The sequence below is a fragment of the Chanos chanos genome, chromosome 4, assembly GCF_902362185.1.
Source record: "Chanos chanos chromosome 4, fChaCha1.1, whole genome shotgun sequence".
Lineage (NCBI taxonomy): Eukaryota > Metazoa > Chordata > Actinopteri > Gonorynchiformes > Chanidae > Chanos > Chanos chanos.
Window position 1 is genome coordinate 34,273,488 of NC_044498.1, and position 27,713 is coordinate 34,301,200.

General features: G+C 40.0%; 1 protein-coding gene across 1 annotated transcript; it reads right to left on the reverse strand.

Moving 5' to 3' along the window:
* Window positions 1–8,228: 8,228 nt before the first annotated feature.
* On the reverse strand, window positions 8,229–26,460 carry thbs2a (thrombospondin 2a). The gene is made up of 22 exons (XM_030771136.1): window positions 26,393–26,460; window positions 25,837–25,908; window positions 24,783–25,336; window positions 24,189–24,273; window positions 21,529–21,728; window positions 19,792–19,932; window positions 19,531–19,624; window positions 18,699–18,869; window positions 17,451–17,627; window positions 17,080–17,253; window positions 16,690–16,817; window positions 16,302–16,454; window positions 14,557–14,775; window positions 14,211–14,318; window positions 13,878–14,037; window positions 13,368–13,486; window positions 12,985–13,219; window positions 11,110–11,337; window positions 10,744–11,015; window positions 10,448–10,545; window positions 10,176–10,315; window positions 8,229–9,615 (listed from the first exon to the last, which is right to left on the reverse strand). Exons 2-22 carry the CDS (start codon window positions 25,901–25,903, stop codon window positions 9,608–9,610), a joined length of 3,531 nt encoding a protein of 1,176 aa, XP_030626996.1. The 5' UTR covers window positions 25,904–25,908; window positions 26,393–26,460; the 3' UTR covers window positions 8,229–9,607.
* Between the last annotated feature and the right edge of the window lie 1,253 nt (window positions 26,461–27,713).

Sequence of the window (27,713 nt, forward strand, 5' to 3'; positions counted from 1 at the left end):
ATATTTAGGTCAGTATTAGTTCCAGGTGGCAAGAAAAGTGACTATTAAATTATGAAATATCTCCTACTATGGTACCAAACAGGTAATCAGATCAAATACAATGATTCAGAATGCTACATGCGTTTTACTGATACTGTCAGCATGTGGCTAATCCATGGGTCTTACTGCCACTGCAGAAGTGCCATGATATTCTCTGCTTATTTAACAAAAAATACTCTATGTCTTATGCCTTTTATTCTCTTTTCACATCCATTCACTTCCAAAAATGACCAAATTGAAAATTTAAGCTGCCAAACATCTCCTTTGCCAAATTACATAAGATAAAGTTATGCTTCATCAAACTGCCAATTGTTTCAACTGAGGTTTTGGTTATTGTGAGTTATTGTTGTATCAGTATCAGTACCAACCTTTGGGAAAGAACTCAGACATTCTCAGGTAGTTGCACTTTTTCAAAATACTTGTGCAGATAAACGGATGGGTGAAGTTCAAATACAACAGTAGACTCAAGCGCTCTGGTCTAAAGCACGTAACAGTTGAATATTTTATGAGCCAGTCAACATGTAGAAACAATTTGAAACCTTCAGTTGTCAAAGTTTATGCCCAGAGTAAACCCTGTGGCTCTCAGCTCTGGTTACTGAGGTTGGAAAGAGACATCCAGCAAAACCGTAAAGTTAATCATTCAACTAAAAGTACTTTAATGCAGGTACTCAGTCATGCAAACATAATGTTTATCTAATGAATCCAGAACCAGTACAGCAAAATCTTTCCTTCAGTTGGCTAGGGTTTCTCTAATAATGCCAGCTACCTCAACGCAATCCATGGGTGCTACATTTAATCTGCAACATACTCATTGCATTGTGATGGTTGCCATAAAGTTACTTCTCTAAGAGGGCAAAATGATATTGTTCAGCATATTTTATTGTAGACTGAGGCGTGTTTTATCCTACTGGGCATATATGTCTGTATCAGACTGCAGTTTTATCCAGCAGATTTGTGTGTGCATGTGTGTATATCTCTGTTCGCAAAAAGATGGTGCTTAATAGAGAAAGAGAACATTTTCTGTTGATCTGGTTAATATAACTGATGACTAATCAGATATGTATTTGAGTGCATCAACATTGTGATGTTACACGTAATGTAACAGATATCATCATTGTCTAAATCATTGTTACTTCACCTTAAACCACATGATTTGGTGGTTTAGATGGTCTATCTGCTTTAGTTACAGCTGTTTCAATATTACATTCTAAATCAACGTTGCATTGTCATTATAGAATACAAAGAGAGGGGTTTAGTAGATATACGCATACGGTTTGAAGACAACCGCGTCACTCACAAAGTGTATGACACATTTTATAATGCCCTCCTCCTGCACCCGTGGTGGCTTATGGGATTTCTCTAGAACATCATTAATTCTCAAACAGGCGCCAACCATAAACATCATAAATGCTTTAACAAGACTGCAAATTTCAGAAGCCAATTTACAACTTTGAGTCCGGCCAGCCTATTGAGGTGACACGTGTGAGAATGGAAGGTTAGAGACATGGGTGTAATTTCTACCACATGTCGGACTTGCTCTTGTAAAGTGGGAAAAGGACAGAGTCAGCTGTTCCATTTGATGTCTGTGAAAAAGTTGACAAATCTAATTTGAGTGGACATATCTGTGAGGCATGGATCGTTAAACTGTCAGTCAAGCAACTACACTCTCAAATGTAATACATTCTAAATGTACGATGACCTCATCTACTCCTAAATAAAAAAAAAAGGGAAAGAAAGTTCCACGTGCGTAATTTAATGCCTGACACAATCTAAACCAATGATACGTCCATAAAACACTTTTCTGCATGGTAAAAAACCAAGTGTTTGCTTCATTTGCAAAGCCCTCCACCTCACTTGAAGAATCCATTAGCACATGGTATACACATGTTGTTTTACCACCTACAATTCCAGAGCCAATTCTGCCTCTACAAGCTCTACTGGAGCTTCCAATCAGACCAAAACACAGAGATTACAATACTTTATTACAGCATCTTCAGACAGACATGCAGTTTGTCCAGAAGTGTTATACACATAAACAGTTTAAAAGTCAGAGAATTGGTCCAACCCCGACCTCAGTACCTTAAAATTCTCTTGCAAACAGTCCTGCTCAAATGTGACTTTGAATGTTTATGTAACACATAAATGTTGACACAAGCTGCAAGTAGGATCACAAATGATGACGTGAGAAGTTTGCTACGTATGTGTTCTCATTGGTGTTCTCATAAAAGCTCCATTAAAAGTCATCAGAAATGCAAAGGGGTTCCAGTTGATGATGTGTCCCCACTGATTCAGTAGTTCTCAATTAAAAAAAAAACTCTGCAGTTCTGGTAATTTTGTGAATAGCAGCTCTAACACACCAGCTGTCACTTTTGTTCTGCTTTTTGCTATCTAGTTTCTGTGCTGTGCAACGTGACTGAGCTTTGTTTTTATTGCATTCTTTTGCCTCTTAGATCTCATATGATTCATTTTATTCTTTGTCACTTTGCTTATTTATTGCTTTGTTGACATCACTTGTTATTGTGTTTCTCTTACTTTTGCATGCTTTCATTGTCACATTATCTTAAAATATCATCAAAAACACATTGTACCTATCGTCTCTGAATTACGGCTGTGTTTTATACAGCTTTTATGGATGGCTGTTTTTATCATAATAAAAATAATCGTAGGAATGTAACCAAGTTAGCAGACTTGTTTGTTCAAATTCCATATTGGATTTAGAGCTGTAGTGTTACCATGGAATTCTTACTTAAGGTTACTGGTGGTCCATTCAGTCAATGGGTCATAACAAAACATCATTCATCTCTTAGACTGTTCACACATCAAAACACCAATCGCAGTGTTTGGGTCACACAAATACAGTCTAGATTTAAACATTAAGCAGTACAAAGACTGGAGGGGAAAGTCTGGAATTTCATACAAAAAACCATGTCAGCCTTCATTTTTTCCAGAAGAGGTCTCTCTGTCTGTCTGGAATCAATCTGTCTGGATTCCTGGTTTGGAAGCGAAACAATTAATGCAGTTACCACAACATGTTCTGAAACTTCCAAATAATATTGGTTGCTGTATGTGTAGTTTCTCCTCGGTTTACTTTAGCTGTCCATTGAATCGTATAAAGTAAGCAGAAATATTTTTGGTGCATGATCTCACATTGCCAATTTGTCCAGGACTTAAAAAAACGTGTTCAGTATTTTGTTTTCTTTACAGTTCTGAGTTACACATCTGAATGGTGTTAAGGCTAGTGACTTAACATTGTGTAGATGCTTGGCACAGAATTTCCCTACCCATCTGATACTTTGCAAGTCACAGGGCCAATCATGGTGCTATTTAATATCCGACAGAGTAAAATGACATAACAGAGACTCATAGTAGATAAACATGCAAATGATTCCTTCACGCGCTGTGAAAAAGTTTTCGCTCTTATTGAACTTCTTGACTTGAGTTTATAGTAGCAAGTACTGCCAAAGTTAGGTAATCCTATTTGCGTTGAGGGCCATAACCATTCATGGAAAAAGAGACTTACATGGAGAGAAATTACACATTGTTTAAAGAAATTACATTTTGAAAGGAAATTTTACGGTGTTGATGTCAAAATAACAACTAGCTATTTCCTCATGCGACTGAACACTCACTACAGGATTACAGTAGCGTTACTAGCTACACACAAGAGGATATTACTTCCACATACACGTTTCTGTGATGTTTAACACATTCAAAGTCAAACAAATATGTACTGACATCTGTTGACTCAGTGTGTGTTCACAAAAGACACCTTTCATTAACGAACAACCCAAACATACAGCACACACATAACTTTATTTTCTTATTGCTATCAAATTCAGTGTGTTGATTTCGTTGAACAACATGCATCCTGTAATTAACCTGATACCCAATGAAATGAATCCTACACAAACATGGGTTCTAACGTGACGTCATACACACACAGGCACATGTGTACATGAGCGTGACTCACATAAATGAGACTCCAGGGGAAATAAAGGTAAGTGGAGTGAGTGTCTTGCACAAATACTAAAGTGTTCATTACTGCTGTTGATCCACTTGCCCACTCCTCTGCTTTCTACTTTTCTTTTTTTGTGTGTTTTTCACTGTGTCATGGCAACACAACTTCTGTTATAGCAAACCCAACTGCTGCTGTTGTTGTTTCAAGTGCCAGAACCATGTGTTCACACTGATTTACTCAATCGTGTTGATGCCCCTTTTCATTTATGTCTTAGAGCACACACACACACACACACACACACACACACACACACACACACACACACACACACACACGCGATTAATGCTGGTTCAGGCAAATGAGTTTTAATGAAGCTAAACATCTTGAAATGTTTACTTTACCTTTTTATCAATGAGGGACCACTCCAGAATAGATTAATAGTTTAAACTGGAGCAAAAACCCACATACACTGCAGCTCTGCAGGTGGAGGACAGTGTATTCCTTAACAAAAGAGACTTAATTAACTTACCTACTGCTGACTAATCACAAAAACTAAATAGCACCAAGTTCAGTTAGTACCAGGCTCAGACAGCTCTGAAACATTAAAAATAACATGGTACCTTGCGTAGTCTACCATCCCTATCCTGTCTTCTTCACCTAAAATTTTACTTTTCAGGTTTTCTAGATAATTCCCTCTTCTCCTCTGAATACAAGAGCTCATATGTGGTGAACATATTGTCACTAATTATTGACGGTTTGCTCCTAAGATTTCAGTATAATCTACACAGATGATCTACGATAAGCAGACCATAAATTAGAGTTTATGTAGAGGAAATGTATGTAGATGATTAAGAGGAAATCATTATTTTTGTGCAAGCCACAGTCTCATTTATCTCACTAACCTATGTCATTCTACGGCAGTATCTCCACTCCAAACAGATTTTTCAAGCCAAACTTAATTGAGAAGGAATGTCAGCTGGTATATAACTAATATAGAAATAATTGACGGTAGATAGCAAAAAGAAGGGGGAAAAAAACGTCACAACAGATCGGATGATCTCTCTGCAAAGGTGTAAGGGATTCTTATTTTGATTTGTCCTACATTCGCTGTTTTTAAAAGCAGCACACGGCAGTAGCGTGTTTACCTAGAGCATGTTGGAGAGGAAGATAAGTCATTATGTCAGGAGAATGTATGTTTTGGTGTAAGTAGATAACTATTTCATACTCCATCAATGTCATATATAGGGAAAAATGACTTCTGTGAATATGGTTATTGGGTGAAACATCATGTAATTTTTTCCCCCTAACCCTTGTAGTGAGTTCAATAAACTTTAGGTGATTTTTTTTTTTTTGACAAAATAGCACTGTTTGCACTTGCTTGCTTTTTTGTTTTGCATATTCACATCCAGGTACACAGCCTGGGATTTTAACCAAGCTGTTTTTACAATGATAGGAGAGAATTTTCATCTGAAATGTGTCCTTTTAGGGAATCTAGGAGGATTATGTTTTGAGTTTATTTAGTCTGATTCACTAAATGGAATCCCTTTTCTAAATCACCTCTTTGTACCAGAACTTTAGTGATTTAGCATTTTGCCAGCAAAACTGCTGTCTTCCGATCATCTGAGGGACCATGGCAACAGAAACATGTATTAGTACTATGACTTCAGTGATTGATGTTTGCAAGTGACAATGAATCTGTATTCAGAAAATGTCTGTAATATTGTTTATTTTCTTATTATGCAATTAAAGTTTTACTTTACAGAGGATATTAAAATAATCCGAGGATTAAGCAGTCATTTTGACTTTGTATTATCTCGTTTATTTATGGTAAAGAGCATTAATACTTCCATAGCAGTTGTGTATTACATTATCATACTGGCAGCTGGCTTACTTTTCTTACTTACAGATCAGCTGTCATTTTTGATAATATGTGACAAATCCTTAATTCACTGAGTAGTTTTACTTTCTGTGGATTACTAATATGTTCTTAGGGTTCCAAACTGATAACCAGTACTCTATGAGATGCATTGACCTTCAAGAAAAGTTTTGGGAAAAGCTAAAAAAAACCCCAATCTTTTAAGCGATAAGTTCTCATCACTCAAAAATGAGTTGGAGGTCAGACATTACTCATTCAAGACAGTTTCTTATTGTATTCCGGTTGCTATAGCAAAGTATCTGTAGGCATGTGCTTCATGAGGTAGAGAGGAGAGGAGAGGAGAGGAGAGGAGCAGGCAGGAGAAGAGAAGAGACAGGGCCCAGAGTCGGAGACAGGCAGGCGTTTCACATCTGTTTGACAGTACTGGAACATCACACAATTTTCTTCTTTTCCTCTGATATTTAGACACCCTGAGAATGTGAAGCTCTGTCATTGCCATTGCTTACATTAGGCTTGACCTTCCATACCAAACCACTCATGTCAGTATATTACTGGACAGATTCTACATATCAGTTTATTTAATATAAAGAAATCTTTAAACTTCAGTAGGACAGAGTGAAGTGTAGTCTTAGTTTCTGAGTTGTTCTGCACTAGCATATTTTTTTATTTTTGTCATGACTGTATACTGAGGTTAAGTAGGGTGAATTTTTTTTATTGAAAGACTCTCAGAACCCAGGATGCTAACGTTACTTGCATTCCTCGCATCAAACACATGTACAAACAGTTCAACATCACTGCCATGTGGAAAGGATAAAATTCAACCACAGGCTTATTTTAGTGCTGACTTCAGGTATGTTTCTCCTAACCAGCATCACATGTTTGATTAAAACCATTCTGAATAGACCCTTGAAAGAAAATACATTTCACTCAGATCTTCATCCTCCAAAGTAGCTGCTGAGCGATCCTTTTCAGAGGGAGGTATCGCGTATCAGAACGCCTGGTACTTCCAGGCTAGGAGGTGTTCACTGCCAGGCACTCTGGGCTGGGCCATCTGCCAAGCTCTCACGGTGACTCCCATAACCATGCTGTCAGTCATACACCTTGATTCACTGAGGGAAAACCATCAGCCATTATTTCAGCGATCTGCCCACTCTTTTCATTACTCCGTCTAAAATCATACATACAAAATCATCTCTAACAAACATCTGTCCTGATGACACTCCATTCTCTCAGATGGTACAGAAGCATGTCTGGTTTTTGCCTTTGACCCCAGAGTGCACCCAACCCACTCCTGATTGGTGGAGAGGGTCAACACAGGTCCACCCACAGACAAAAGCACAGCCTGTGGCGTTTCCACACTGCCTGCGAGCAGCACAGCTTATCACCACACTTAACATTCCACAAACATCTTCTGGTGCCAGCACTCAACCTTCTCACAGATTTCTGGCAATGGGGAGTTTCCCTCTTCTGTTTGCCATTTGCGAAGAAGCAACTCAGTTTCTCTCTCTTTTTAAGATGGTCACAATGTCTACTACACGTGGAGGAAATGAATTCTTTCCTAGGCCTCGAGTGGTAGAGATTCTTTGTCTGGTACCTCTGAGAGAATGAGTCATCTCTCTCAGTACCAGTGATGTGAATTCAAGGCTTCAGCAGAATGACAAAGCCAGCTGAGTCTCATTTCTCTACATTCCATGGAAAAAAACTGTAATTACATATACATACACATTTTACTTTGGTACTTGTAAATGGTAAATGACGGATCTTGGTTTTGGTTAGAGAGGCGCTCAACATCTGTTCATTGGTGTATTTGTGTGTTTGGGTTTGTGGGTTTGTGTGTAGGTGTGTGTCCCAGTATGACAGGAATTTTACATCTTGACTTTCACTTTGAGATCTGGCTCCAAGGTCAAACATTTGAACTTGTCCCACTGAAAATTGAAAATGTTTGTTAATTTCATTGAGTGTAGCTGGGTGAATGTGCATTAGCTAATTCAAAACACTATTCTCACAGTTGCTAAGCGCCTGCCTGTTGGTCTGTCAATCTTTCAGAAACCTACTTATCCCATAACTTGTTGTTTGGAATTTACACATGTGGAGCTGTGATTCCACAAAATTGAAGACTAAATTCAGAGCAGTTATAAATATGTTTATACTTATGTGTATGTGCTTATTAGCTGATTGGTGGCATGTGGTTTATGTCACAGTAGTTTTAGGAACATTATATGAACATAAACACTGACATTCTAATTTCAATGGTTTGAGTATCACACAAGTATTAGAAACAGAGAAAATTATGAATACAGATTTTATTTATGAAACAAAAAAATTAAAACGTGAGAAAATTTTACAGGACTGTATTAGAAAAAATGGAAACTAACTAAGAAGTCAGTAATGAAAACTCAGTGTGAAAACACAACATAGATATACTTGCTAATAATTATCAACAGAAAAAAACCAAAACAAAAAAAGTTTAAAATACAAAAAATCTTATAGATATACATATTATATTTCCAGACCAAATTCATTTAAAGATAACTCACTGTGTTTATGACATTGTCAGAAAACAGAACCATCAAACCTTTAGTAAATCAGCTAAAAGAGTATTGTGATGGATGACTGGCCCTCAGTTAACATAAAAAGGTACTATTTTAATATCCATTGAGGCTCCATATAGAACGTTTGTACAAAATTTCTTCTTTTTATTGGCAACTTAACTACTTCATTGCATTGTTTTCACATTTTGGTGAACGTACCGGTATAGCCCTTTTGAATGATAATGAACTTATTATCAATATCTATAAGATTTTTAACAGAAGACTTTGGATGCTGCAACCATTTTTCCTATGTATTTCAAAATGAAAATTTGTCAGTGTAAACAAATAAATAATTATTTACAATCTCTAGGGTGATAAAAGCAAGCTAACAAACTCGACATAAACCCACTGAACTGAAAGGGTCTCATAAATAATTTACAAAAGAAATTATAATACAGTCTAAATATAAACATCTTCATCCCAAAGGTCCCTAAAAATCTTTGTATTGAGAAGGTCTCTAACTGATTATAGAGAGTGAAAAAAAGAGTACAATGACCAAAGAGTCAAAACCAAATCATGGATTCATTTCATTTCAAAATCATTTTACAAAACATAGTGACAACACAATACTTTGTGCAAGTTATGCAGTTAAGTAATGAAGAGTTCAGCAAATAAAATGAAAAAGAAAATCATCTGTGGTTCCTGCATAGTACACCTCCCAGAAAATTGGTACTACTGTTAGAAAAAATGTACCAAACATGACATTCAATTCTCTCTGACATTGTACTTAAGAGTCAAAATTAAATTACAATGCTAGATACCTTGAAATTTCGAACCTTCACATCAGGGTCTTTTATATATTTCTGAAGACCTTCATTCAAAAAAAGAAAAAAAAAAGAAAAAAAGAAAAAAAAAAAAAGCTTTGACAGAAAAAAAGAGTGGTTGAACAAAAGGTCCCTATAATATGCCTGCAGTGCAGAGTTCATTTCTTTCTCCATCCGTCGGTTTCATGTTTTCGGAAAAAAAAAGTTAAATTGTTTATCCCTGTGTTTACAATTCCTGGGGCTATGGCTTCTCATTTTTTTGGTACATGGGGTTAAAAGGCTCTGACTGTGGAGGAGACGAACCTCGACTGGTTTGTTGGACAACGTAGAAGCATTGTTTTCCATTACAGTCCATTTCTGGTCTGTGGTCGAACACTATTCAGTTATCTGGAGAAAGGAAGAAGAAAACAAAATTAATCACACGTTAGGAATCAGTTTTTATGCACATTGAACTACACCCTCACGCAAAGTGGATTCAGCAAAATAAGCCACGAATGGTGCATTATGTGTGACAAAAATATATGTATGGCAGGGTACTGGTAAAGCAAAAGCGGCATTCATCATTTTAAATCAATCTTTACATTGAAAATGTTCAACAGTACACCCTTAAAACCATACACCCAAGGATGACACTGAATGGAAGTCCCAGGTCATCCGATTCAACAAAAGCGACAAGCAGAATGTAAGCGTGACGCCCTTTGTTTTAGCACCAGCCAACACAGAACAGACATATATCCTACTTTGTCAGCTCTGTTACCTCATGATATAGTGGGAAAGTCCAGTTCATCTGTGTGATGAGGAAAAGGTTGAAAGTTTATGAAACCGGTCTGTTTCTTTTCTTCTACTTTTTTTTTAAAAATTCTATTTCATTTTGGGTAGCCAGCCCTCCCCCTCCCCACCCCCCACCCCCCCCAAACACCCACTGTATTTGGGAAAGGATTACTCACCCCGACACTCGTACTTCAGGTCTGAGAAGAACACCAGCTCCTGGGAGAAAACAAAAAGCCCTAGCCGTCCTCCTGCAAAGGTCTTGTCATAGAGCGGTCCTGAGTCTGCCATGATCTGTTTTCCTTCATAGACCACAACCCTTCAGCAAAAAAAGTAGAAAAGTGATATAAGTTGTGCTGTAAACCCATAAACCCTAAAGTGTATCTATTGCTGCTTTGGTTCTTGGTGCACAGAGACTGGTAGACAAGTGTAAATAGACAGAGTTGCTAACCTGATAAAACCAGTCTTAGGTCTGTGAATGAGATGCCACCTGTAGGCAGTGTAGTCCTTCCATCCAATGTTCTTAGGGTCATGCCACAAAGTGCGGACCTAAGAAGCAAAATCCCAAAGACAATGGAAATTCAGAAACTTTCAAGAAAAAAAGCATATCTGTGGCATGGTCATGTCTTACAACTTAAGGGACTCTTGGAGGCTATATGAACTTTAAGCAGACAGAAGATTGATAATCGTATGTTATCGTCTGCAGATTGTTTGTATCTGTCACGTATAATGAATGGTTTGTTGGACCTGTCCCTCTGTGTCGCCTGTGTGCCAAAGGGCATTACGGAGGTTCTCTCCAGTGCCCGTGGTGGAGTTGACCACTTTGAGTGAAACGCCCGAGATGCCAAAGGCCTTGGAGGGCTTCTCTTCCCAGTAGGTTTGAGTAATCTGCTTCCACATGACCACGTAGAAACGGCCACTGGACTGATATCCAAACACAAAGCCTGCATAGTCATCATCTCTGTCTGTGTTTACATAGAACGTTCCACTGAAGTCCACCGCATTAAACTCATCAAAACCTGAAAGAAAATTGGACAAATAAAAGTTACGCAAAAGTGCTCAAATGTCCAATTTTTCTCATTCTTTTGAAAAATTTTAGGGGTTTTCGCTCACCAACAGCAATGCCGGGGTCTGAGTTGGCTGTCTGCACAAGCTCTTTGCCCTGATGTCTGACGACCCAGTTGGGGTCAATCTGTGTGGTTCCCTTGGGGTCCAAATGTACCATCTGAAACTTTCTGAAGTCAGTGATGCTAATGGCATTGTTCTCTGGGCACACATCAAAAATGTCTGGGATGCTGTCGTTGTCAAAATCGTCCTTGCAGGCATCACCTCGACCATCCCCTGTCGTAACAAAGAGTTGGAAAAAAGCCAAATTTTTTTTACATCAGCATTCATTCTTGTTAACATGTCTCTGCAGTTGCAGATTAGATGGTCAAGTCTTTAGCAAATCAGTAAGGACAATGTTTTATATGTTTTAGTTGAAGGATCTGCAGGGTGATTCAAATTTTAAAATAAGAACCATGCTGTAAAAGCCTCCTAAACCATGATCATGAAGTATTGTCAGTAGTCTAACCAGAGATAATAATATATGAACACCTGAAAGAAGCACTCCAGTATGCAACTTTTGTCTTATATAAAACAAAAAGCAAACTAGCAACCCGATTTTATTATTTAACTTTGGCCAAGTACAATAAGTAATCTCAGATATCTTTTCATGACGTGACAGGCTCCACTGGTATATGGAGCTGTCTTAGCATATGATTTCTATCAAAAACAGACTCTGAAAGAATTAGGCAGGCATTTGCTAAGATGCACGCATGCAGTAGAGCTTATTCTAAGGCAATATGTCCGTTTGTGTTTAGGTGTTGTTATTGCACAAGAGGCTGACTTGATTCTATCAAATTGACAGTATCTGGGGAGGTGTGAAAAGAGGAAGCAAACTTTGAACATGGAACCTTTTTTTTTGCATCTTGTTATATAAGTTATATGTGCATTTTATCCATACACACTGCAGGTAACTCTGGTTAAATGGGCACAGTGGAATAATTACCCAGTGCCCAGTGCCCCTCGGAATAAAACTTTGTGGCTAAGAGAATGTTCCCACGGCCAACAGTGAGCTCACGCACTGATGACATCATTTTCAGTGATCCCATTTCTATTTAACTAAGCCCTTCCTGATCTGTGTCCTGTCCTTTAGCTGGCTAAATGTGAAACGTTACGTACTAAGACAAACGGAGAGAGGGGAAATATGTAATGTGACATGTTGAACTATAAACAGATAGCTGGATAAAGAAGCACTCTTGGCTCTGTAGATTCTCTGCAGCTTTATAAACTTGAGGCGGGCTGAGAGGCCGCCCAGAGGAAGTATCTTGTTATCACTAATGGCCATCTTGTGTGATAGCAGATTGAGGAATTACAGGAGTCACAAATCTCTGTCTGCGATTTGTTACTTATTATTCCTCGGACAGGCTGCAGTGTGTGTGTTTGTGTGTGTGTGTGTGTGTGTGTGTGTGTGTGTGTGTTTGTGTGTCATAGGAACATTCCATCTAATTTAATTATGGATCACATAGGAATTTAACTTATACCAGAATATGCTGAGATTTGGGATATTGCTATGTTGTAGCAGAACTACAGTGCTTTCCAAATGTAGCCTTTGGGATCCATTTTATGGGATATTTTCATCCAACTTATCCACTAATTACCAAGCCCTTGATTTGTTGCATCAGGTGCATTAGTGCTTGGCTTGGAAGTAAATGTCCTCTCACATCAGGTCTCCAGGGTTGGAGCTGGCACACTCTCAAATATATAACCTATTGCCAATGTAGTACACACTAATCTTCAACATTTATAATGGGCAATAACCAAGTCTAAGATGTTACTGATTGGATGCAGCATAGACTTTACCTTTGGGCTATTTGATTTAAATTTTGGGGAAGAATTTGACCACTTTACAGATGTCGTGTATGATTTGAGTGACTTTTTTCTCACCGTCAGAGTCCAGTTGGTCTTTGTTGGGCACCAGTCTGCAGTTGTCTTTTTCATCAGGCACTCCATCATTGTCGTCATCATAATCGCAGGCGTCCCCTTTGCCATCTTTGTCGTGGTCAGCCTGGTTGGCGTTAGGGACATATGGGCAGTTGTCCAGGTTGTTCTGATGTCCGTCCTCATCAATGTCCTGATTATTGTCACACTGGTCTCCCACAAGGTCATTGTCTGTATCTGCCTGAAATTTGAAAAAAAAAGGAAAATACAAAACAAAACATAGATTCCCAATTTCAGTCATGTCTGTTGCAAAGTAGGGCATTAAATGCATACACACAAATCAAAACTATTTATTGAAGCTAACATGTATGTCAAAATATCTCTTTCACCTGGTCTGGATTGTGAAGCAGTGGGCAGTTATCACACTGGTCACCCACTCCATCCATATCAGTGTCTTTTTGATCACTATTGTACACGTAAGGGCAATTGTCCTCCTCGTTTAGTACCCCTAAAACGCAGAAACACGCAGAGTCATTCCTGTTAGCTTCAAGCTAACAGTATCAGTATCAAGGTATGCTTGCCTGTGCCTGTGTCACTGTTTCTACCTTAGAGGAGACACAGTAAATCATGCAGTCTCAAAGGGCAAACAGTTAGCCTGTCATACCAATCAGCAGTCCAAAGATGAATGGCAAATATGTACCATCCAGTCATTTTGGGACATGATTTACGGTAAATGTTCAACTGATTATTATCTATTTAATTACACTTTAAAAATTACTTGAGAAAAAAAGAGAGGAAAAAAAGGTTCCCCATAACAGGCAGGAAACAAATTGTGAAAGAAAGAAAAATCACAAAGTGAAGGAATGATGTTCGCATATTGACGCAGTTCAAGCTTGTACCATCTCCATCAATATCCTTGGCACAGGCATCTCCTTCTCCATTATTGTCGGTGTCAATCTGTGCTGGGTTGCTTTCATACGGGCAGTTATCGCAACGATCACCAACATCATCCTTATCATAATCAAACTGCCTGGGGTTGAACAAAAGGGGGCAGTTGTCCTAAAGGAAGCAATGTCACATTATTATTAATATCATAGCAATTCTAGACAATCATGAAAAATACCATAGATTTCATTTGCCCTAATCCATGCTTAAGATACAGCACCTCTATCATGTAGCTGTGTATTAGACATACTGACTTCCTGAAAGAGACTTGAAAAACGTTTTCTTACCCTCTCATCCAAAATGCCATCATTGTCATCATCTTTGTCACAAGCATCGCCTTGACCATCTTTATCAAAGTCCTCTTGTCCTGAATTTGGCAAGTTGGGGCAGTTATCCTGTGAAAACCAAGGGATGAAAATTGAGAATTATCAAATACAATAGCTTATGTTGCCTAACAGCTTGATATAACAATATGATTACATGTGGCACACTACAAACATCAGACATTTACCCCCAGATTTACGTTCTTCTGAGACAAAATGATCAAGTTCAAAGACAAAGACAAGCACGTCATTCAGCTTCTCTGAAGACTTAACACCTAATTTGAGATGATTGGAAGCATGGTCTTATTACCTTCTTGCAGTGGTAAGTGGCATTTGCACCACACACCAGGTTCTGATTGGGCCAACCGTCAAGATCCGAGTCTTCACCACAGATAAAGCCATCGCCGGCGTAGCCGATCTTACACTCGCATTTGTACATTGGGTCGCCGAAGTGGCCGAGGTAGATACACTCTGCATGCTTGTGACAGCTATGGGTTTTGTCTTTGCAGGGGTTCTCTGGTTCACACACCTGTTGAGAGAATGGAAGAATCTTCATAATCTGAGGTCTTAGGTTTTCCCTAAACCTCAAGTCTCATAACTCACATGGATAGTGCAGCTTAGTGAATATATCACACGTACGCTGGAGAATGATGAATTGTCGTTTGTCTGTACACTCCCGGGTGAAAAAACAAACTATTTCCATAGGGTTATGGCAACTGATCATGGGCTTGCGTAACCAGATGCAATTGAATTTTTCATTCAGAACTAATCACCATGTGTAGTGTATTCCAAATCATAAGCCAGCAGATGGGCAATATTCGAGAGACTTTCATCTCGGCTGTGAAATCAGAGCAATCTAACGCCAACTATGAGGCTAACTCCAAGTCATTTTCTTACCCTATGGCAAAAGAACAGAGGTGTGAGCTGGAGGTCAGTAGCAATAGGATTGGCCTGGGACATTACATCTGGGATAGTATTATGAGTTTACAACCATTTCAACTCTCCAAGAAATCTGTAAAACTGATTATCAATGGATCAAAGACAACTGGAAAGACACTGAAGCAAATGCCATGACAAATACCGCCAACTCCATTACAAAACCCATTTAAAACTAATCAGTTACAAAGGGTGCGCCAGTCAGATTGAAAACTAAGCATTAAAGAGGATTTTCTAGAGGGAAAAAAAAATATATATATATATATTTATAATTTGACAATGACTGAACGCAAAAGGTCATTTTAACCAGTTTATCATTTTAATCATTTTCTTAGTGCCTGTATCTTCTAATTCAAAACAAATGAAAAATGCAGAGACAGGATGGTACTTCTCAATATTCTGAAGTATTTTTTGGGCATATCAGTGTAGTTTTTTCAGCTGAGAAACTGCAAGTAATATTTGGTGGAATCACTGATATGTATTTTTTAGCCTATCTGAACATAATTAGGAGGGTGTATTGAACATTAATCATAACAGATTAGATGTTCTAGATTTTATTAAATGCTCTGTGAGAGCCTGTCATTAAAATGTGGTTAAAGTCTGTGGAGTTCTCATACGTTGTGTGTTTTGCTCTCGTGTTAGCCCTTAGACATTGGGCATAACAGAGTGGATAAAACCAGCACAGTCTCTGGTTTGCCTCTCTGCTTGACTCAAGGCATGTAACATGTGCTTGCGTGGGCCTGCCCATGTCTGCAGGTCTGAGCAAACAAATTACCAAAACTAGAGGCATTCAATGACCCAAGACACCAATTCCACAGGCATAGAAATATGGACATATGACATGTCAAAATCCACCATGACTGCAAACTTGGGTTTTTCAGCTGCAGGCAATTCTCCCTCAGATCACACCCTAACATTGCTAAGTGTGGTCTAATTATACACAAGAAAGAATGAGCATTTGAGACGCTTGAATCATTTTTACTGATCCAATTTGACAGCTCAGTTATGTGATGACAATCAAAATCTGACTATTTTGGAAAAAGGAAAATAAACAAATGCAAAAATTTAAACTGCATATAATAAATCTTCAACTGGTAGGGTTTGGTAAGATTTACTGACCTGTTTGTTGTTCTTGGCAGCTTCAACACCCATACCAAAGGGCTGGTTACCTTTATAACGGGGTGGGCAGGGGAGACAGTGAAATCCTGGGTTTGTGTTGACGCAGCGCTGGGGTCCACTGACTTTGAAGCAGACATCAGGAACCAGGTCACACTAAATGAGAAAAGCACTCATTGTGAATACCTGCTGAAGAAACTACTGAATGTTGAAATGTCACGTTTTGGTTGGCTTGTCTCTGTCAGGCTGGATGTGACCTGAGCATTTGTCTAAAGATTCTGGAGAAGTTCTTTATTTAGTTGAGGTCTCAGTGCAAATTAGGGAGAGTACTCCTTTTCACACCCCTATAATTGCAATCGCATGTACTTTCCAGTTTTCCTTTTCCTCTTACCTCATTCACGTCCTCACAGAATGTTCCATTACCACGGAAACCAACAGGGCAGGGGCCACACTCCCAGGAACCATCAGGAGCACTTGTGCATTCAACCCCTCCAAAGCATGGATTTGAGAGACAGCCATCTGTAATGAGGATATATACAAAATCTCCCCAGTTTATGCCATGGAAGAATATGAAAATATGCTGAATGGGACATACTAAAAGAGCCTAATCTTATCCAAAAACATGTATTAAGTGTATACTGAAAAGAAAAGAAAAGAAAAGAAAAGAAAAGAAAAGAAAAGAAAAGAAAAGAAAAGAAAAGGTCCTCCAACTTTTCTGGAGAACTGAGCAATACTGATCTAATCAGAGCCAGAGACAGAAAAGTGAGAGATGCTAACGTACCCACAGGGCAGTCCTGTTTGTTACACGCCTCGGCGTCTTTGGGTTCTCCAGGGCATTTTCTACCCCCGTACTGTGGGCGAGGGCTATTGCAAACACGGGTACGACCTCTGACCCCACCACCGCAAGTGGCAGAACAAATTGCCCAAGGAGACCATGGGCCCCAAGCGCCATCAACTACAAACAGATGAATACTCATTTTACCCTGCTGCTGGCCAGAACTCGTCAGAGTTGGTCAAAACAAATCCATTTTTTTTTTAACTTTATTGGCTCAAAAGAAAGTGTTGGCACAGAAGTAGCAGCCACTTGCATTTAATGTCACAACTGAATGAAAACCTTTCTTTTCACCGACTTTTTTTCAGTATGTTACTCACTAGGACAGGGTTTGGCTTCGCAATGCTGAGTCTCTCTTCCACTGCCCTCACAGTCTTTGCCTCCCAGTTGAGGAACAGGAGCATTGCAGTGTCTGATTCGGGTGATCTGACCCTCACCGCAGGTGACCGAACACGAAGACCAAGGAGACCACAGGCTCCATCCACCATCCTGGCGAACTAAAGACAGAAATGGTAACTGATGGCATGTTTATTCATAACACATCCACCGAAGAGTACAGTACTGTCAACACATTCAATACACTCATTTATTACAGAAAGAGATTTTAAACATAAATTGTTTTTGCTGATTCCTGTTGAACTTCAGTGGTTTGAGTCTGCCTTTAAATGCTTAGGGTGAGAGTGATGCTTTTGGGTAATGAAGACCATTGCAACTGAACCCTCTGCCAGTTCTGGGGAAGTTATCTTACTTTGGTTTAACCACAAATGACCAGATGACATTCATCTAGAGCCTGGAGTGGCCACATAATTAATGCCACAGGCAGTCCCACCATGAAAACTGATAAATATAATCAGACATTGTAGAAAGACAACAAAACAAACCCATTATTTTTTGGAAGTTTAAGAAGGACCAATTAAAATGTCTGCAAACAGGGAGGCAACAAAGGCATAAGTAGAAGTAAACGAGATTAACTGTGGCTTGACAAAAGCCTACATCTCATTATGAAACCAAATTTATTTTACTCTCTCCCGAACAACTAAAAGACCACATTTCAAAACAGAAGAGAGTCTTTTTCTTACACAACTTCAATACAGAGATCTGGATATAGTCTAGTCAAATTCTTGGAAAACTGAGAGCTTGGTTCTTTTTCTGGCATTACGCAATGATGCAGCTGTTTTTCTGACTTCATCTCTATCTCTCTCTCTCCCTGTTCTCATCCCTGACAGCATTATTTAGTATGACAGCACTGTACTGTGTTGTTTATGCCATTTGTATAAAGAAAGTCATTCAAAAACCCTTTATCAAAAACTAACAGTCCAAAAATTCCACATTTTTTCACTGCCCCAAATAACTAGATCATACATCCAATTTTCAGTTTGAGGACACGAATGTGTCCTGAGAATCAAGGCCGTGACTGTGCTCCATTAGCCTGTGCTCCAAGTAATTCCACTACTTTATGAGGAAAGTAAAATCATATTATTGGTATGAAATATATTCTTAGCAATGAAGAAATTCCCATAGAAATGGTGGAGCACGTTTCATATGATTACTCCAGACAGAAGTCTTACCACGGCTATCGCATTTTCCGAGGCTGCACTTGCGTGTTTGAATGGAAGGTCCGGTGCAGGGATTGCTGGTGGCGTCACATGACCTGCCTCTCTGCTGTGTGCCCGTCCCACACGTCACAGTGCATTCGGTCCACTCAGACCAGGGTGACCATCCGTCCTCACTGTCTTTAGCTATAAACACACCCACCCACACACGCACAACCATACACATCCACACACCCACACACACACAGGATATTGATGGTTGTAATTAGTTCCTATTTGATTTCAACGTTTGTTGACCTCAGCACCACCTCTATAACTCTTCTCAGTGCTGGATTGTTTAGAAAGCTGAGGGGAAGGAGAACCTTGGGCCAAAATGTTTTGGAGCTTGGGTTATGCATGACATCATCTTTCTAAGCCCGCAGTGACCACTTCATAGGGTGGTGGTTAATCTGTCGTTATAAAATATGTGGTTGGCCTCTGAATTCAAGGGGCTTTATAACAATAATACAGCTCTTTCATTAAAACTTAATAAATGTACACAGCTCTCGATTCTGGATTCTATGGGAGCCACTGGCATGTATCTATAACAAGCTGAAACTTAGCATTCATCTTTGTGTATGTGGTGGGATGTGTGGGTTTGTGTGTGTCTATGTGTGTGTGCGTGTGTGTGTGTGTGTGTGTGGTGGGGTGTACATGCTTGTATGAGTTTGCATCTTTTAACTAGGTCAGGTCACTTTTATACCCTCAAATTTCTTTAATATTACGTAGAGCTTGAAATGAAAGGCTGCTAGCAGTCAGCGATTTCCAAAAGCTCTGCTGTTTAATGCTGGTATGAAATTCTACTCACGTAGACAGACAGGACAACACTCCCCATCCAAGAAAGTTGGACTGGCACAGGCCACTGCCGGACACGTTATCTGGTGACAGACGATCTTTGACTCCTGCAAAAGTTAAAGAGAATGTATTACGGAGAACAGGAATAGCCGAAAACCATGAAGTTCCGCTGAAAAAAATGTTTTGAACGTGCTCAGAGTATTCTCTCTCACAGTGGTTAAAGTGTGGTCGTGTTGTGTATGAACCGTCTAGACTCTGGTTTCTGTCAACCTACTTGGCAGGTGCACTTGGTGCAGCTGTCCACCACCCAGTCCTCCTTATCCTCAAACAGTCGTCCATCCTGCCAACACATGTGCTTGTCTTTGATGTTCTTCATATTCACAAGAGCTTCCTTCATCACATTGTTTTCCTCCGTCTACAGGCGAGCGCACACAAAGACAGACAAATGGACAAAGAGATTAGGAATAAAGTTGCTGACCTATTTGAAAGTACAGAGGAAGTTCATCCTAATTAGGGTTGCGAGGTGCTGGAGCCTATGCCAGCGATAATTGGGCAAAAGGTGGGGGAAACACCCTGGACAGGTTGCCAGTTCAGGGCAGACACACAGACAAACACATTCACACCTAGGGGCAGTTTAGTATCTCCAATTTGCCTGGTTTACATGTCTTTGGACTGTGGGAGGAAACCCACAGGAAATTTGGGAAAAAAATGCAAAGTCTACACAGAAAGGACCCTGGCCGACCGGCTGGGAATTGAACCCGGGACCTTCTTGCTGTGAGGCGACAGCGCTAACCCACTGTCCACTGAGGAAGTTAATGGTCATTATTTAAAACTGTTCCTTTTGGAGGGAGGTATTCATGAATACAGAGATTTGGTCCCTAAAATGGGACCATGTGTAATGATGTCTAATTGCTCTGAGAATCCCCTTTTCCTTCAGTGCCAACAGAGATGAAGTGAACAGAGATTTTCTATTCAGCCTGTGATTAGCGGAGCGGATGTGAGCCATTAAGCATCTTCCTCGATTTGCACATTTTAACCTCTGACCCAGGAGGCAGGTAAAGGAACTCTGGGCTTATTTCTGAACACTGGAAACTGTCAGCAAGGAAGCTTTGCCAAGACCTCTGCTGTTAGCGTGTCTGTCCATGTGTGTATGTGTAAAAGAGAGAGTCGGAGCCAATTACTTGTATAGACATTAACATGCAGATGTTTAAGTGTTTGAATTTATGATTCTTGTCACTGCATGTGCATGCGTGCGTGTGTGTGTGTGTGTGTGTGTGAGTGATTCTGTGTGTGTGTGTGTGTGTGTGTGTGTGCGTGTGTGTGTGTGTGCGCGTGCGTGTGTGTATGAGAGAGAAGATAGCCCACGGTGTGTGTGTGTTGTGATAGGCTGTGAAACACCATACGGTCTGGAAGAGCCTGAGGGACCCCGTCTTTCCAGCAGCACTTTTCCCAGGGATCAAGCCTAGACTCCCTTACTGCTGGGAGGCTCCCAGAGGAGGAAAAGGGGCTGTTTAAACATAGCCAGACATGACTCTGCTCCTATTTGCAGCCAAGGGAACACTTCCTATCTACCGATAAAACAAGCTATAAAACTGCTGCATTTGCAAAGCTTTTTCCATTGCTTCTATGCCCTTCAAAGGTTAAAGTTATAATATAAACTCTCAATGTGGTCATGGCTCAATCTTTTCTCTCTGAAAAAAAAATGGATTATGTGGAGGACATTTCACTCTTATCCCAGACGTGCAGATTTTAAAAGACCAAAGATGAGATAATTTTGTTACAAAAAAGATCATGTTACCACTTTTCACTCCTTAGTCATAGTTAAAATAAACTTTCATTCAATCTTTCAGCTACTCTCATTGACGGCATAACAGAGCGAGTCGTGCCTGAAGAGTAGCGTTGAAAGAAAGTTTTTTCTTTCTGCAATGCTATTTAAACACCATAATGGGAGCACAGGAAATCTGACTGTCACACAGTAGCAGCAGTGAGGGAAAGAAGCGGAGACACCAACCACTTTCTGTAGGCCATCGATGAGATTGCCTACGACGATGCGGAGGCCTTTGAGCTCCTGAAACATGGTGCTGAGCTCCTCACAGGAGCGTTCGCACGTCTCTGACTCCAACTTTTCCATCTTCTCTGCAATGAAGTTAGTGGTCATAGCAGGACTGACATCCACAATCTCTGTGCTCTCAACAACCAGGTTAGCTTCATCTGAGAGAGAGAAAGAGAGAGAGAGAGAGAGACAGACAGACAGACAGACAGATCGACAGACAGACAGACAGACAGACAGAGTGAGAGTTATTAAAAGGTCAGAGAGCAGCTTCATTTCTATGCCATGGTCATAATGACATGTCTGTCATTATGTGACTACAGGGAATACAGACTACAGTTCATGTTTCAGTAGATTCAGTAGGCTGTGCTTTAATTTTTAGTTCATTAACTACTGTGACTGAACATAACACAATCTCAGAAAGAATCTGCTAGCTTCACTAGTCATCTCTAGTCATTTCACATTTACTCAAAAGTGAGCTACATAGGATAAAACATTTAATTCTAATGCTTTTGTGACTACTCACAACTACGGAAAAAACCCCCCAAAAAACTTTGGAGCTCAGACGTGGGACAGAGAGACAGACAGTAGCAACTGCCACTAGGTTTTCCAGGCTTTCCATGGCTGGGGATCAGAGTCAGACTCAGAATCTACATCTGGAGCTGCATGCTGGAGAGAGGATCTGTGCAAATATACTCACTTTTCGAGCTTTGCTTGCCTAACAGTGTCCTTATTGGGACAATAGTCTGGTATAAAACCACCGTCAGCGTCATGTCTGTCAGGACTACACCTGTCACAATTCTGACAAGACAACCTGGCTGCTGGACATATAAATTATCAATAGGGAACTTTTACAGAAGCATCTATGTTATATTTGAAAAGGTTAATCTTTACTCCTCCGTGTACTATATGCTCACACAGTATCATTGCCCTTTTGACTTTAATATGATACATCATCTATGGAAGCAACATATTGTAGAAGCAACATTTCGAACCCAACCATAAGTCCCAAGGTATGCTCCACAGACAAGATTATACGGAATGCCAGAGGAATGCTGATTATGCAGCCAAGACTCCCATTAAGTATCAGCAACCATTTTGAGCCTACTTGTGTAAATTTCTCCAGATTAATGGAGGACAGGAGACTCTAAATCAAGAAGTCACATTGCCCAGATTTACCTCCCAATGCGACTAGTGCTTCATATGCTCTTCTTTTTTTAAAGTCTGTTGAACTCATTCAAGTCCCAAAGGTTTTTAAATCAGATGGTCTCTCTCTCTCTCCCTCTCCCTCTATCTGTCTCTCTCTCTCTCACTCTCTGTGTATGTGTGTGTGTGTGTGTGTGTGTGTGTGTGTATGTGCGCGCGTTTATTGTGTGTGTGTCTGTGTGTTTGTCCACATTAGTGGAAGAGAGAGAGAGAGAGAGGGAAAGAGAGAGAGAGAGAGGGAGAAAGAGAGCATGCGTATGGGGCTCTTTTGAGAAGAGGGAGTGTAAGGCAAACTTTCATATATTGCAATTTCTGAGAGTTTCCCACCCTTCTCAGTCCAACGTGGCACTTTTTACTGTTACAATGGTTCATTTACAAGAGACTTCTGTATTGGCATAAAATTATGTCCCTGGTGTAAAACATTGGCATCCACTTATCTAGACATTTTCCAGAGGTCCGTAGGGCTAATTCTATCCATACTTATTCTTTTAGAATTAAAAGCTTTTGTAGATATACTGCAACAATGCCAAAACACAAACACAAGGCTTTGTTTGGTAATAGTGCAAAAAACCCCACTGTGTGAGGAAGCTGGATGACCTGTGGCCAGGTTGTAAAGAAGGCTGTCCCATAGGAAATATTATTTAAAGCAAGGGCGTCTGGAGCATCTCAGCACCCTTCTCTGCGTGAGAGCACAACAAGGGACTACAAGGCGCAACACCCAGTGCAACGAGAGAAGAGACTGACCCGGTTGCCAATGCATGATCTCATTGTGAGTGTGCATGTATGTGTGCTTGTGTGTGTGTGTGTGTGTGCGTGCGTGAAAGAGCGAGAGAGGGGGAGAGGGGATGAGAAAGAGAGGGGGGAAGAAAGCAAGCAGGGTCCAGAGAGAGAAAGAGAGAGTGAAAAAAACAGAGAAAAAGGATGTGGGGGCAGAGGTTCCCAATTCAGCACTATTCCTTCCATTTTTTAACTGTCAGTGCAAATAAATGTAAACATCTGTATCTTCTTTCCTCACTGTGCACATTGGTTAAACTCACACCACTAGCCTGACACGGCCATTTCCCGTAAAAATGATGTAATACTGTAAGAAATTTCCACATATCCAATCAGCAGATTTCTTGACCCACTTAGGCATAGCCAAAGAAAAACTTAAACTAAGAAGGAAAATTTTTCTTTAAACAATGTGCAGCAGTAACTGAGTCTGAGAGGGTCTTTCAGACTTTCCATGGTTTGTGAAAAATAATTAATCACTGAAATATCTGCAGCCAGCAAAATAAACATATAAACTCAACCACCAAACAAGTGTCTCTGATGACAGCAGAGACAAACACAACCTTCCTCTGGTCAGCTTGGGAAATCTGACAAACATTTAGAGAGAGAGATGATTTTAAAGAGAGAGATGATACTGCCCTTACCAGGCTTGGCAATCTCGCAGCCTTTGTTTCTGAGAACGTCCTCCATTGTGGTGTCAAAGATAAAACGTACATTCTGCAGCAAACCCTGTGGGGTGATAAACGCTTGTTACTTTGACGTAATTTTTCCTAGAAAAGTGGTCTGTTATTTCCAACTCTAGGGCCAAAATGGATTTTTTTCCCTATGTTAAAGGACCCTGACATGTAGAGTGTATAGATGCGAAACACTTGAATCAAACCTCTAATGTGAGTGTGAGAGAGTGTGTGTGTGTGTGTGTGTGGGGGGGGTTATGAGTTCCTCCAGATTTAGACAGTTTCACTCTTTTATTATGGCTAGACAGGTCCTAATTATCTCAGAATATTACATGTGAAGGACTCTCATTAGCTTTTATTCAAATGCTGCACTCTGTTCCCATGTGAACACATATAATAAATCTGAGAACTGGGAATTTGCAGTTTCTGTTTTCAGCCTGCTCCTAATAAAAGTGTACCTTAAACACTGCGCAAATGCTCTTGAAATAATGAGAAGCCAGGAATTATGGGAACTCTGAGGTGATGAAGGGCCCCAGGAAGGGTGCCGCTTTGGGGAATTCTTACCCTGAAGTGGTTCTCTCGGATAGATCCTTTGGCTACATACATCTTGCTGCCGTCTGCTTTCAGGAGTTCGTAAAACGGCTCGTCCAAGATGAGGCTGTCGATGAGGGTACAGCCCACGTACAGGTGTGCATTCTCTCCATGTACATGAAGCGTGATATTCTTCCATTGCGAGTCGGATAGCTCCACATCCTCGAAGGACACCACGTTCTGGGAGCCATCCACCCAGTAGACCAGGTCCAGAGTGTTGGCTCGACCATTGGACACAATCTCAAACTGGCGCCTCCCGTTGGGACCCTCCAGGCCAATCAGAGTGCCACGTGAGGCACGATCTTGGCGCATGGTGGCCACGAACACGAAACCCTCATTGTTCTGGATTTGCTGCATTAGCTGCTTGAGCACAGGGGCACTTACTGAGGGCAACTGATCAAAGCGAATGAATCGATAGGCTGGAGAGTCCCAGTCGTGACCCTTAAAGAGCTTGGCACCGATAGTCTTCCTGGTGATGTGGCTTATTTTAAACAGGTCAAACATGGTCTCATCCTCCAGCCCACCATCTTTTTTTTTAAGGGGGAAGAGAACAGAAAGGTGAACTCACTGATATGAAAACGTAATTGTTCCTATGACTTAGTCATTGAATTAGTTTGAGATTGTCTTCAGTGCCTTGTGTCTTCAAGTCATTTTGGGTCTATGTTTTGGGTTTATGGTGTATCTGATTTGAGTAGTAATTTGATGTGTATAATGAAATGTCCTGTAACATGGACAGGTTTAAGATAATGTCAGAAGCATTTCCTTACCAACAAGGACTATTCTATTCTATTCTATTCTATTCTGCTCAAAAGAACTGTCATGAGAAATGTCGCTTTGAATGAAAGCATCAGCCAAATAAATATAATGTAATATACTGTAAAACAGAAAAGAACATAAAATGCTTTCTCTCATTTTCTGCTCTATGTAGGACACTACAGGCACCGGAAGTGCAGGATTCAGAAACATTACTGTTACTTTTGAATGTGTTTATGTGCATTTTAAAGAACTACCGGAGGCATAGATTTACCTTGAGGTAGTGCTGCGATGCATAACAACAGAACCGGCAGCAAGCAGAGACTTCTCCTGAGTATCATAACTCCTTTAAATATACGAAAGCAAAGACATTCCTTTATTGTTATTGAACGCTAAAAGCAAGAGTCACTTTGTTTCACATCGGTTTAGTCTAAATATTCAAAATCAAACCAGTTGCCAAGCATCAAATAAGCAGCAACTGCAACAGTAGCTCAAGACACGCACACAAACCCTCGCGCGCTCATGCAGCTTCGTTTGAATCAGTGAAGGGTCCTCTTCCATTTCCAATTGCCAAGCAAAATGAATCAAATTTAAACATAACATGAGAGCCGAGTGAGGAATCCTTTGGTGAAAACAAATTGTGTACATAGATAAGCATTAGAGTAATGGAGATAAAAGAACATTAGAAATTTTTGACAGAACAAAAGGTCGAGGAAAAAAGGCATTAGTGGTCCTTTGCAAAACAACAGGGATCCTACACTGCTTATCTTAGAAATATTCAGAAATAAATGAGTAGTATAATGAATAAAGATAGATATTACTCAATTTACCTGTTTAAAAGTGCAGATCAATACAATAAGCAATGTGACAGACGATATCCACTGAGAACGTATGTGAGGAAATAACGACTTCTTCAAATAAATATTTTCAAATACATTGAAAAAAGCCAAATTATGTCGTTGACTATGCAATCATACGCAAAAAAGTAAAGTCCACTGGGTCCAATAGATCCACACAGGTCGCAACTTGAAATAAAGTGACTTAAACGCAACAGCTCTCTGTCTTATATACAGTCTGGTATGTGCATGTCACGTTTAAATATAAGACTGTTGGATCTGTTGCTGATGCCGGATTATATAATTCCGTTCTGATAGCGTAATTTGCTTGCAGACTACCTGTTTGCTAAGGCTCTACTCAGTTGCCAAAGCCCCCCCTCCAACTCCCCACCTCATCCCACCCCATTTCATTCAGAGGGAGCAAGCGGAATTCAGCCTTAGGAAAGGAGGGCACAGCGTAAATTCTAAAAGCGATATATTTCCTTGATATGAGAGGGATACTGTGTTTTGTCAGGGATGGAAGGGCAAAAGTGCTATAAAGGAAGCATAATGGCAGAACCGTACCAATTAAAACATTATCTTTAGAGCGCAGTTTATGGTAAAGTCACATTGGTCTATCCTCGGTGAACTCACATTACCCCGTAACAGCATTTTTTTCTTATGAGACTTCAGTGAGCGAGGGGTCAAATGTAATAATGCAGTTATTTATTATAAAACTCATATTATATATTTCTATTCATGTTATAGTGTTGGATATGTTCAAAATATTGATGGAAAACAAAATCGATTGAGAATAATTAGGCTAATGCTGAAAAGTAGGGTTGTGAGACAGATGGTTCATATGGCATTTAAAGTCACACTCATGTCGACAGTCTTATTTCATGAAAGAATGCGTTTATTTGATAACACGTGAATAAAAAGTAATTATTCCAAAGCATCCAAGTAAAAATCCCTGAAGGTTCACTTTTCTTTTCCAGGATGATCAATAAAGATGCGTAAATGCTGGGTACTTTTTGAACAGACGTGCGTCTTGACATTTTGTACGAAGCTGTTCTTATTGCAGATCCTTAAGAAAACAGAATTAATAGTATTTAAAAAACAGCGTGCTGTCTTGAATTCTAGGTACGTGCGTAGTCCTGGCAAGCGGGGTCTCCCTGTCTGGAAAGTATTATTTCTAGTCCAGGCATCTGCCTCCCTCTATGGCGTTAGAGAGAAATGACTTGTATATCTCACCAATGGAACCGCGCATTCCGAAGGATTTGATTTGAGGGCTGTGACGTTACCGGATTCTTTCAAACAACAGAACGTTTAGCGA

Bases quoted from the DNA above. Each gene is read 5' to 3' on its own strand.
- thbs2a (XM_030771136.1), bottom strand. From the start codon at position 25,903: ATGATACTCAGGAGAAGTCTCTGCTTGCTGCCGGTTCTGTTGTTATGC. The intron at 14,776-16,301 runs GTCAGTAAATCT...TTCTCTCAACAG, and splicing joins CTGCCAAGAACAACAAACAG to GTGTGTGAACCAGAGAACCC. The intron at 14,038-14,210 runs GTAAGAAAACGT...TGCTTCCTTTAG, and splicing joins ATGGCATTTTGGATGAGAGG to GACAACTGCCCCCTTTTGTT.